A 12,405-nucleotide genomic window follows, 5' to 3' on the forward strand; every position below is an offset into this window, starting at 1 on the left:
CATAAAAATATTTGTATTGATACACTTTTCTCGATAAACCATTTAGATTGTTAGATCCCTTAACCCTACTGCCAAACATAATAATTTTATAGACCTTATGCATCAGAGAGACAAGTGTGCAGCCAGCATATATAAAACATAATAGACCAATATGTTTAGTAACAATATATCATTAAAAAGATATGTTGAGTCACTAATCCCACTCCTACCTCTAAACCTAACCATAACCATTTCTTAAAAATATGTACAAGACAAGTGCAATCACAATTTATTTATTACAAAACGTCAAAAGCGGCATTTCTTTCAGCTTTTTAACACAAAAGAAGATCTTTGAAGAATGATGGTAATCAAACAGTTGACAGTAGACATTGACTTCCATAGTATTTTGGGGTTTGTACCATCAACTGTACAACACCAGGCTGTAAAAACCACATCATAAGATACATTTCAGTTAGATCGCTAATCATCCATGGGCCATTGAAATTTGTACTCAATGACTGCCGCTTGTTGCTATATTTATATCTTGTTTATTGGATGTCCTCAAAATGAGGTTGTCACATTTAGCTACTTAAAGGAAATCCTTAAAAATTATATAAAAGTCTATGGCTGATGATAAACAGGGCAACTTTTTGAGCAATTTTGCCGGGCAACTTTTTTGAGCAATGTTGCTTGGGCACTTTCCCATTGAGAGTGAGTAACAAATTTCTATTTGAATGTTTAGATCAGTTGTGGGCCCTGTGTCTCACCTGGTTGTCTGTTGACAGCAACATTGCTCAACATTGCCTCGTGTATCATCAGCTTGGTATGCTTCCTCTTTTCATCTGCTGCAACTTCATGTGTACACAGTTGAACAGACTGAGCGGTCAGCAGATAACTCAAGAACATTTTGGGCTTGAAACTTTAACTTTAGACAAAGGTTTTTTTTTTTTCAAACTTTAGTTTTATACCAGAACATTTCTCAAAATGTTCAAACAATTCAAACATCCTGCCAGTTTTCAGATTATCTGTATAAATCAGCAGAGACTCTCTGGTAATGCTGAGACTAGTGTTGCCAGTGCTTTTACTGGTTGCCATTATGTCACTTTCCAGTTGTTTCAAGGCCAGTATGAGAATGGGTGTGGTGAGTGGGCAGCCTTGACGCAGAGTTCTGTAGTCATGATCGGAGTGGCTGGACCTGGGGAGGAGATTCTCCAGAATGCTGAAGTCTTTCGGTGGCGTAGGGTTCATTTGCTTAAGAGATGAGAGACTTTGATTTAGGAAAGACATCTTGATATGTTGGGGGCGTTCTGCAAAAGTCACACAAAAGCAAACACCACGTGCCACTCTGTTTCTTTCCCTAAAAGATGGTGTTAAAAACACCTTAAGGCGTTTGGCTAAAATGTGAGTGAAAATCAAATAGTCAACTCTGAAACAATGCATATTGTCTGGAGCAGGCAATGATTTTACAAAAGATTTAGGAACACATTTAGACTTCAACCTCCTATTGTATATTAACTTTAAGAGTTCTGTGAATGGAAGGTCTATCCTCTTGTAGTGATAGACACTGAGTTCATCAGGAATATGTTGTTGTGAGTCAGGCAAAGATCTGATAGCACTCAGTATTTCTGCACCATTTATTTTGCCTGCTCTTCTGTCTGGAGCTTCACGGTATTTAAATTTTATTAACAATGAGGCAACTTCCGGCATTTTATATTCCGGCAGTGATGAAACTTTGATATCTAAAACTAGAGGATTGTGATCAGAGATTCTCTTCTTTCCAGTTGGGGATTTGTGATTCATACAGTTTATGACATAATGCATTGTGTTCGTTGGCATGAAAAACATATCCAACCTTGAGTGACTTTGATTCTGAGATCGTGTGAAGCCTTCTTCCATTGGATGCATTAATGCAAATATATCTTTGAGGCTCAGAGATTCTGTGAAATCTTCTAGAATGCTTCTAAGTGAGGAATGGAACGTTTGATCTGCTGCTGGTCTCCTATCAAAAGTTGGGTCCAGTACTGTGTTGAAGTCCCCACCAACCACAAGCACACCTTTAGTGTTAATAGCTGTCAAATAGTCTCTCAATCTGTACAAAATTTGTCTGTCTGCCTTGTGGTTGTACACATTAACAAGGGTATACAACTGACCATAGAGATGACAGAAGAGGACAATATAGCCTCCACTGTAATCTTCATCATGGCATATGTATTTAAATGTATTTTCATTCTTTATTAAGACAGCGACTCCTTTGCTGCGGGGATGGTGGACAGTGAAGAAAGTCCTCCAGCCTGTTATGCTCTCGAGTGCTTCATAAGACTGTGGTCCAATGTGTGTTTCTTGTAAAAAGACAACATCAGCCTTCAGTCTGATGAGTTCATCCAACACAAGTTGGAGCTTGGAGCTTCCTTTTGTGTACCTAATTCCCATAGTGTTCCAAGAGACAAAACGAAGTGACTGACGTTTTGGTGGTTCCATTATTTATGATGCTTTAGAGAAGGAATACAAAAATAAAATAAAAAAAAAGTCATTCAGACAATTTCCTTTCAATAGCAATGAAATAGCATGTTAAGATACTAATACTGTAAATAATTTATAGAGCACTCAGTCTATTGTTTAGAATGTTTTTACTCATTTTGAAAATGACCTAAAAAGACCCTAAAACAAAACCAACATATTTGTTTACTAATAAACAATGTCTTACTGAAGAATTCATGAAAAATTTATTATTAATAGTATTCTAAGTTACACTTTTATATTTTCTTACTGTCATAATGAATGGAAAATAATTTTTAACTTGTGTAGAAATGATCCATCAAAGTGTGTTGAATTTACATAATACAGCTTTGAAATAACTTTCATAAAAAAACATTTTTTGTGCATGTTCTCCTACTGGGAGCTTACATTCCATTAAAAATATATCAAACTCACCTTTTTGTAGCTGGGCAGTTGTGAGAATACCAATATTATTATATTATCATGACATAGACAAAATTTTTTGGGCCCCCCTTCCATATTAATATATAATATTACCACCCCAGCAAATAGAGAATATTAAAAACTCACTAAAGAGTACAATTTATGAGAACTAATGTTTACAGTATAAATGCTCTATCAGATGCCAAAAGCAACCAACAAATGGTGCAATAATTATCTCTCTTTATTAATAAGACACCAAAATGTACTTTAATCTCATAAAATAATTCTATTTAAACAGGAGTGAACACTGAAAAAAAGTTGTATGATTTCCTTTTAATCAATTTTCTCTCAGAAATTGCTTGTAAATTTCAAAAATAATTACAAAGAAACTGCAAGTAACATTGAAATAAACATGTCATTTTTAAGTAAAAAGACTGAAATAGTATTTTCTTAAAACATACTCTAATAATCTTAATTTTATTTACTTCATTTACAATCATTTTTCAGTCTAATCTATAGTTTGCGTACTGTTAAAAGTACCCACACAATTTTAATGAACAGTCAAATACTGCTCTTGAATCTATATTTAAATTCTGCATACAATATCTCTATTAATAGCCTATGTATACATACACGCAATATAACACAATATAAAATATATCAAACTCACCTTTCTGAAGTTGGGTGGTTGTGAGAAACTCAAAATTATTTTTTGATGTATATATGGTGCTGTACTGTCAGTTGTTGATGATTCAGCCTTTCATATGAGTATCGTAGAAAATAAGTTGCCACTCCTTAAATAAAGTTACATGAGTCATGCTGGAATAAAGCATGACTGAAATATTTCAGCATTCTGAAATATGATTCTGATAAAGACAAAAGATATGACATTTTGTACTTTGCATCAGTATTTCTGGACACCCACTTCTGATAGGTATAGTTATTCCTATAATTAAAGTAATGAAGACAAACAGAGAGATTGATTGAGAGAAAATAAGTTGGATTCATGGACGTAAGAATAAGAACAAAGTATAACATTGATTTCCCTAACTAAAACCAATTTAACCTTTGCACTTATGTGCGTTTAGCTTGAGACACAGCTCTGTAAAATGTTATCATAAAGATATATTACAGCTGTAATAGAGTAATTTTAATCTGTTTTAAACTGTAATTATGATGTAAAACTGTGACGTTTAACTTATAACAGTTGTAATAAAATGGGTGTGAGAGTACCTCAGTCACACATATTATAGTATTTATTATATTCATTCAATATAATATAAATAAAACTTACACAGGCTTGAATGTAGATTCTCTAACCTATAGCACAGGTAAGCTGTTCTACCTGCGTGGCTTTCCAGCCTGACGCACCTCCTCCGGTGCCATTAGGTCAGCTGCAGGGTCGTCAGCTGGTCGCCGCCATTCACCAATGTTTCGCCACCAGTAATAGTACATCTGCTACCCTACCCCTCTCCAGGACTTCAGCCAGCTTGGCCAGGGCCACTGGGTGAGGTTTAAGGGGCATGGGAGTGTATCATATACCACCCTTATTTGAAAGCTGAGTCTGGCTTGTGGAGTTCTCCAGATGTCTGCCCAGCTGATGCGCTTATTCGCTGTAGCGTCCCACCGGGTCCAGGTGCCCTGCTGGCCCAGGGAGACTCAACCCTGGTGACTTCCTCCACCACCATAGACTTCTGCTGTGTTTTGAAAGCTTTTGACCAAAACTGTTGTGGTGTTCCCCAGCCTAAGCCAGCCCACCCAATCTGGACCAACCCCATGATCTCTCTGTGCTGAAGACTGGAGATGGCCTGATGTACCTCTTCCTGCACCTTCCATTTATGGCCTGTCTGGATGGGAATTTTGGCACTCCTTACCAAGGGGTCCCGGGAATCCTTCACCTCCAGAACGGGGCGTGCTTTCTCTTGCTTATACCCTAGTGAGATGGACTTCATAGGGAGCTAGAGCATATTCTGGCCAAAGAGACTAGCATCTGAGAAGCAACGAGGAAGGCTCAGCCACTTCCGGATGTAGTTGTTGGCTAGGTGGCATATTAGGGACGTCTCCCTGCCACCCCTGCAGCTGCCTTTATCGGGGTGTTAGCCCCCAGCCACTCTCCTTCCTCCGGAGCCACAGCCAATAGCTGACTTTCTCTGCCTCTTCCTCCAGCTCCTTCACCGCCTTCCGCAGGATTCCCCCCACCATGCCAGACTCACAGAGTACTTGCACCATTGCTCTGCTGATGAAGCCCCGGCATTCGACCTCCACAGGGTAAACCTTAGCATTCCAGCCTGCCTCCTGGCACTCTGCTGCCAACTCGGAATACTTAGATGTTTCCTTTCATGGGCTGCTGCGATGTTTTCTTCCCACAAAATAGTCAGCTCAATGATGAAGACTCTCTTATCCTCAGCTCCACCTGAATCGTACCTGTCAATGCAACTTTGCATCCTGAGAGGATGTGCTGCAGCCTTGCCCTTGCCCTCTCAATATGATTTGAATGGTTTTAATGAAAGGAATATATATATATTACATATTACACATTTTGGGACACAACAAATGAATAGGGAAAAAATTATATTTAAATATATATGAAATATTAGATATTGTTATGAAAATCTTGCCAATTATTACTCCCAATATTAAACTTTTTTTTCATTACATGTTGGCATGTTGTCAAGAACACATTCATATGCAAATTAGATACAGTGTAGATACATGGGAAAACCCTCTTATGGCCATTTTACACACATTACATTAAGCAAAATGGTATATCAAATCATTGTTACATCGTTCATAATAGTTGAGAATCATCTTTATACAAAGTTTGGTAAAAAACATTTATTGGTGATTCATTGTTTTTGCCTATTCATGTCTATTTATGTGTGTTTGGAACTGACAATCTTAGGCTACTTGCGGGCTGATGGACGGGTTATCTCCCATCAGTGCAAGCTTTTAAAAGTCCTTTTTACAGAATTATGCATTGCTGTGGTTTTTCTAACATTTTCTAACACACACTGCAAATTACAGGCTAACTGAATAGGTGAACACACACAAATTCACAGGCGCGACATGCCTGAGACAGCCTGGATAACTCAATAGCCAAACACTAAGCTGTCAATCAAACTCATCAAGAATATGGCAAAAACGTTTTATTTTAGTTATGTTATAATTGTTTTGTAATTGTGTAAAAATATAATAATTATTTAACAAATATTAAATTTGTATGCTAAACTGGGGGGCCTATTCATCAAAGTGGGCGGGCCTGTTCCCGACAGGCCCATCTGCTGCCTACACCCCTGGACCGATAATTGTATTTTTAGAAAATCCAACTAAATTGTTCAAATTGTGTATCTTGGCAATGTAATTTGAATAAATTAACTGAAATGGGATGTTTCTTATTGACAAATAAAGTTACAGAGAGAGGGGAAAGGCATTTACATTCAACACTGTAAACCTGAAAACATGTCACAATGTAGCAACAGTTACACTGCAGTGAGACTGAATTATTCAGTTTTAGATTGTGATGACTTTTAGTGTCCCAAAGTTTATAATAATGTTTATAGTATTGCTGAAATAACAACAACATAAATAACAGGATTCCAATATATACACACACACACACGTTAACTTGGTTATTTATTTTTGTACCGATAATTATAAATATATAAATTATTATTTTTTTGTACTTTTACCCACGGTTTCACAAACAAGGCTTAAACCTAGTCCCAGATTAAAATGTAAATCTGAGCTGTTTCAGATGAAAGAAACTTGCACTGATTGATCTTAAAATATATCAATGCCTTTGTTTTGTCTCAAGATGGACACCAGTGATGTTTTTTCTAAGGCACGTTTATAAAAATTACTTAAATGTCCTAATTGAACTGTGGCCTAATCCTGGTTTAGTCTAAACCCTGTCTGTGAAACCTTAGATTTTTATTTTCTTTATTTTTTTATATATCGTTTTTACAAATGAGTATGTCCCTGGATGTCCCCAAAATGATTTTTTTCGGGTTTAGCTCACAAATTTGTCCTTAATTTGTAGAAGTACCTCCCCCATACTTTCTCTCAGACTACTTCATCCTAAAGCTGAGGTAAACTAAAGTTAATTCACTCTTTAACACTTTATCTTTAACATTTTCAACCAACCTAATATTTTGAGACAAGATGCCCCGGGGTGCTTTATTTGCCCCATTTTCAGGGGGCCATCTTACCCCAGGTTAAGTAAACTTTACATTTATTCATCTTACTCCGTATGTACGTATTTATTTATCCATCCATCCATCCTTGTAAAGCTTTAGCCCATATGGGGCTTCTTTGACTTATGTGCTGGGAACAAAATTAACAAATCTTTCTATTTATTTCCATTAATTACAGATTGATGCTATTTCTAACTATTAATAAATAACTATTCTTATTAATTAAATCGCCTAAGACTAAGAATAAAAGAAAAAGGGCAATTGCCTGAAACATTAAGATGATGGTGCTGCTGGTAATCAGAGGTAACAGCCGCGCGTCCGTAAGAGAGTCGCTTTATTAGAATACACCGCATCGATTCCCGTTGCCAGACCGCTGACCAATTTCGAGATCGATATTAACTCTAGCTTGGATAGAGTAATTTCTTGTAATCACCATTTTAAATGTACAACGTGACTACATCGCACCCGTGAGGCCGGAAACTGCCATTGCATTTCATTAACTTGGGCGCTGGGTGTAAGTGAAATAAGATGAAGTGCGCTTATTATAGACTGCTCTCCAGACATCAACATTTGTTTGCATGAACTGAAGCAATAAGTAATTTACAAGTCACTTAAAACTGAATTATTTTAACTAGCTTGTTCTTTTCTCTAACGTAAAAACTTGGCAGTTGCCGCCGCTAAGGATGTGCTAAAACAGAAAAATCGCGCGCAGTTACTCACATTTTTCTCAAAGATACAAAACACGAGTCATGATGGTTTACAATAATATTACCACAACTGATATGAAAAAGAACAAGACACTTTGATAGGCTACCGTTTTAATATAAATCTTAAAAACAACAATCGCATTTCTCACTTTTATACGCACCAACATTCATAGACAGTACACAAACTACAGGTTTTTTCAAGAACTGTTTCTGATAGGCCATTTCAGATTCAGTTCCTTCTTCAAAATGTCCTCAGTTGCACGTGTCATTGATTGCGTCTTCTTTAAAAAAAAAAAAAAAGATTAAGATGTCTAAGTCAGTCAGTCATGCCCTTGAGTTGCGTTCCTCCTCCTCATTTTCCAGCTTGTGGGCAGGTTTGTAGCGAGTCACACCTCTCTCGTCCACCACTTTAAGAGATGGATTCCTGCATGTGTTATCCATACTGCCTAAAGAAGCGTATCTGTGAGGAAGAGAGATAACAGCATAAGCAAACCATGAAGATAATCTAATTTAATGAGTGAGACTGACTGTGAAGAGAAGCACCTCACCCTTTGTCATACAGAATACAGTAGGGCACATATAAAGTTCTGAGGAATGACCAGATGTCATGATATGTCCATTCCTACAGAAAGGGAAAGAGATGGTGGATATGAAGCAAACATTCAGAAGTAACATGGATCCAGGGTCATTTGTAATTCTGAGAACATGCTGTACTGCCGTGTCTTTTACATAAGCACCACTGATTGGGATGATGGAGTTGCTGTGTAATGATCTTGGAGAGCCTCATTCATCATCATTCACCATCTCTTGGCTGTTTCTGCTGCCAGCTTACATGAGAGTGAGTGGGAGACATGACAGTGATTTACTGACTGTGGAGTCAGTTTAGACACTACAGGAAAGGTGGGAAGATAGGTGAAAACCTTTGTTTGTTTTTTTGCCTCGTTTTTTGTTTGTCTCTGTGATTATACATGTGTACACATATATATGGTTACATAACACAATTGTAGTATTAAATATACAACAAATTTAGAACCAAGTCAATTAAAAAAAAACATGTTAGGGCTGGGTATTGACAGATTTCAGGAATCGATTCAATTTCAATTCACAAGCTCATCAATTCAACTACATTACAATTTGATTCAAATCAACTGCTGTAAAAATTACACTATACAGGGATTCCTTTCAGTTGGTATATTACTATAAAATTTAAGGTTAAAATGAACCAAATAAACCAAAAATTCCAAAGTTTAAAAAAAAAAATGTTTTATATACTAGCTCTGTTGCTTGGAATAAATTACCTGGGTGTATTCAAGAGATACAATATGATAGTATTGTTAGAAGGGAAGTTAAAAAAAAAGGTTGTTTTATCATTGATGTTTTGAAGTTTGTGTGGCGAGTTCTGAACTTGATGTTGATTGCACTCCATTTATGATTTGTTCGTCCATTTTTTAAAATACAGAGGACCACAATGGAAATAAGCTGATGGCTTTTTTGTGTATTTTATCCTCGAGAGTTTTGAAATGTGTATGAATTAGTCTTTTTTGGACTTTTTTGTATTATGTTGTAATAAAACAAACAAGTACCAAATTCAATTTCTTTTTGTTTTATATATAATAATCAACAAATAAAAACTAATAAAGTTAAATGTAACCACATCAATCAGAATGAATTTGGCAAATCCGATTATAATTTCATTTCTGATTGTAAGGGGTGGTTTAAACTTTTCCTAATCCGTGCAACAGGACATGTATACACTTGATCGGACTGAAAACAGAAACTGGAAAGTTGTGCAATGATGCAGAAATGGCGCAGTGTTTCCCACAGACTTGCACTCTATTTGTGGCAGCATATATATGCAAATTCTTTCTCTGCCAGCAGGAGGCGCTGTTGGAGTGGTAGAGATCGAGGTTTCCCCGGTAATGGCTGTACACAAAGCAGCGCTCAGCTCACAAATGCTGCTTTATCAGACATTACATGCAGTGTTGCCAAGTCAATTGGGCTACTTTAACACTGTTGCCGTGGGTTGTTTTTCATGTCCGCGGGGTGAAGCGACTACAATAACATGATATTTATCCCCTGGAATGCGAATTTTAGCAAAAAAATGTGTATTTTACCCCCTGAACGCGATTTTTAACTGGGGACCCCCTCGAAACGCGATTGGGCTAGTTTTGGGCTAGTTTTGAGTAGTGATTGGGCGGGTTTTCTTGTGAAAACCTGGCAACCCTGATTACATGCAAGATGAAATGAAAATGAAATCCAACATTTTCAGAAGACAGTCGGTTTTGCTTCAGAAATACAGTGATATAAAAACACCCGCACCGGGTTTCGGTTTTGAAACATGCAGTGCTCATGTTTATTCAAACATGAGAAGTCAAAGCCATTTGGAAAATCTATTTGTTAGATTTTGATATTGTGGCGGGAGCCACAAATAAATCAATGTATGGGAAACACTGTGGTGTAATGACGTATCGACATAGAACGGGCTGTTGTTATTGAATCATAAGTGTCAGAAGTGAATAATAAATTAATCGTAAGTGTCAGTCTTATATAAGCAGTGCAGCACAAAGCTTCATGTGTTTGTCGTCTCTTGAAATATATAAATATTAAGTCTGCTTTTTAAAACAAAGACAAGTAGCAGGAGGATGGCTAGTATGCACTTCTTAAACCAGCGGGAAAACTCTGTATATTTTTTGTTGTTGTGTGCACGTCAGAATATCAAATCCGATTTAAAGCTTTTGGCATATAAACATACACAGAAACCCAATCACTTCATTTATTGCTCGAGTAAACACTATGTGTCAGCACGCTTATGCGTCGTTTACATGATGCAGAAGCAAGCGCATACTCTCGTGATACTCTCCATAATGGCAGTGTACCGACGAAACATGCTACCTATCAGATTGTGCTACCAAAAATATATTTGCATTGTTTTAAGGGCAAGTTTAGGGTAAGGGTAGGTAGGGACGGGTAGGGGTAGGTATGGACATTAAAAAAGCCTCAAACCAAATTAATAAGATGCTGGTAGCACAATCAGATAGGTAACATTTTTCATTATCAATTTGTGCTACCTATCTTTTTAATGGGAGGTAGCACAATCTAAGCGGGTAGCACAAAACGTCAGAACAGCGGCACGCTGCTGCAGACGGGATGAGGAGAAGAGTTGTTGAATAAAGTCATTATTTTTGTTTTCTTTGCACAAAAAAAAAAAAAACAGTATTCTCGTAGCTTCATAAAATTACTGTTGAACCCCTGATGTCACATGGACTATTTTACAGATTTCCTTGCTACGTTTCTGGACCTGGGAACATTACAGCTGTGTTGCCGTCTATGGGAGGGTCAGAGAGCTCTCGGATTGCATCAAAAATATCTTAATTTGTGTTCCGAAGATGAACGAAGGTCTTTCGGGATTGGTGAGTAATTAATTAATTAATTTTTGGGTGAACTAACCCTTTAACTTGTAATAAAGTGGAAGAGACTTTTTAAATGTAACTTTACCATTCAAAAGTTTGAGGCAGTCAAAAAAAAAAATTTTAAATATTAAGCAGCACAAATATATATATTCTTTCCCCCTCACCAGCAGTGGGTTGACCCTCATGTATTCAGGCCAGCCTGGGTCTGTGGGACAGAGGGGTGTCAGTGTGCGCGAGTAAGGGTCGGTCCGTCTCGTTCCCATCAGAACCGCCTGTAAATCTGGCCTCCTTTCCCGGACCTCATGCAGAGCCTGCCGAATATTACCCTCCACTGAGAACAGCTCCAGGTCATATCTATAGAAGAGAGAGGTAGAGATGCCAAATAATTACACCTATGGAGCTTTGATGGACACTAATGAATTAATGAGACCTGGATCCATGTTCAACTCATCACGGTTAAGGAACAGGCTGCAACTGGTTTGTCGGAGGCTGTTACGGCATACAGATGGCACATCTCCCTTGAAAGTCTCACTCAAGTGATTTGGTTAAGACATTTCACTTACTAGCTGGTGCCAGATCCTATATCGTATGTGGATAAACAAGCAGGACTGGTGATTCTAACATTAGTGTAACAGTCGTAAAACTGCTCAAAGCATGTCTGGAAAACTTCACAATTCAGAAATGTCAAAATAATTGTCTGAATCAGACATGATGAAATCATATGTTTACAGATATGCTTGTGTCTGATGCAGACAAAAAGTTCTGGGAGAAATACCAGAGAATCCAGTCTGTGATTTACCTACTCAGGAGAAAAGGAAACCATTTCAGATTTTTGTTATCTCTGTTATCACTGCAGTACCTACTTTTTTTTTTTTTTTTTTTTTAAGGCAACTTGTCTTACCTTTTGATTGTATCCTGCAAAAACCTCTCCATTTCTGGAAAAGGAGAGACAATTCGAATGTAAAGAGTTCTCAATCTGTCTCTACTATCTGGATACCGCCTGAGAGAGAGAAAGAGAGAGAGAGAGATTTGGATGTACAGTATCTCACAGAAATGAGTACACCCCTCACATTTTTGTAAATATTTTATTATATCGTTTCATGTGACAACACTGAAGAAATGACACTTTGCTACAATGTAAAGTAGTGAGTGTACAGCTTGTATAACAGTGTAAATTTGCTGTCCCCTCAAAATAAC

General features: G+C 37.3%; 2 protein-coding genes across 7 annotated transcripts in view; both read right to left on the reverse strand.

The window, feature by feature from the left end:
• Positions 1–717: 717 nt before the first annotated feature.
• Positions 718–2,457, reverse strand: LOC107673778 (uncharacterized). Its single transcript, XM_016467564.1, has 2 exons — positions 948–2,457; positions 718–824 (listed from the first exon to the last, which is right to left on the reverse strand). The coding sequence occupies exons 1-2, from the start codon at positions 2,455–2,457 to the stop codon at positions 718–720; spliced, it is 1,617 nt and encodes a 538-aa protein (XP_016323050.1).
• A 5,435-nt stretch (positions 2,458–7,892) lies between these two features.
• Positions 7,893–12,405, reverse strand: part of LOC107673605 (FAD synthase-like) — a 13,810-nt gene continuing 9,297 nt past the window's right edge. For 4 of the 6 annotated variants that reach the window (XM_016467264.1, XM_016467255.1, XM_016467293.1 and 1 more), the window contains exons 5-8: positions 12,110–12,208; positions 11,373–11,562; positions 8,347–8,420; positions 7,893–8,258 (exon numbers count right to left, since the gene is read on the reverse strand). In XM_016467264.1, the coding sequence (XP_016322750.1) occupies positions 8,123–8,258; positions 8,347–8,420; positions 11,373–11,562; positions 12,110–12,208 (499 nt within the window). In that variant the 3' untranslated portion in view covers positions 7,893–8,122. The other 2 variants (XR_001632419.1, XM_016467273.1) reach the window with 2 other exon arrangements.

Source organism: Sinocyclocheilus anshuiensis, unplaced genomic scaffold, assembly GCF_001515605.1.
Source record: "Sinocyclocheilus anshuiensis isolate Anshui unplaced genomic scaffold, SAMN03320099.WGS_v1.1 scaffold1247, whole genome shotgun sequence".
Taxonomy (NCBI): domain Eukaryota; kingdom Metazoa; phylum Chordata; class Actinopteri; order Cypriniformes; family Cyprinidae; genus Sinocyclocheilus; species Sinocyclocheilus anshuiensis.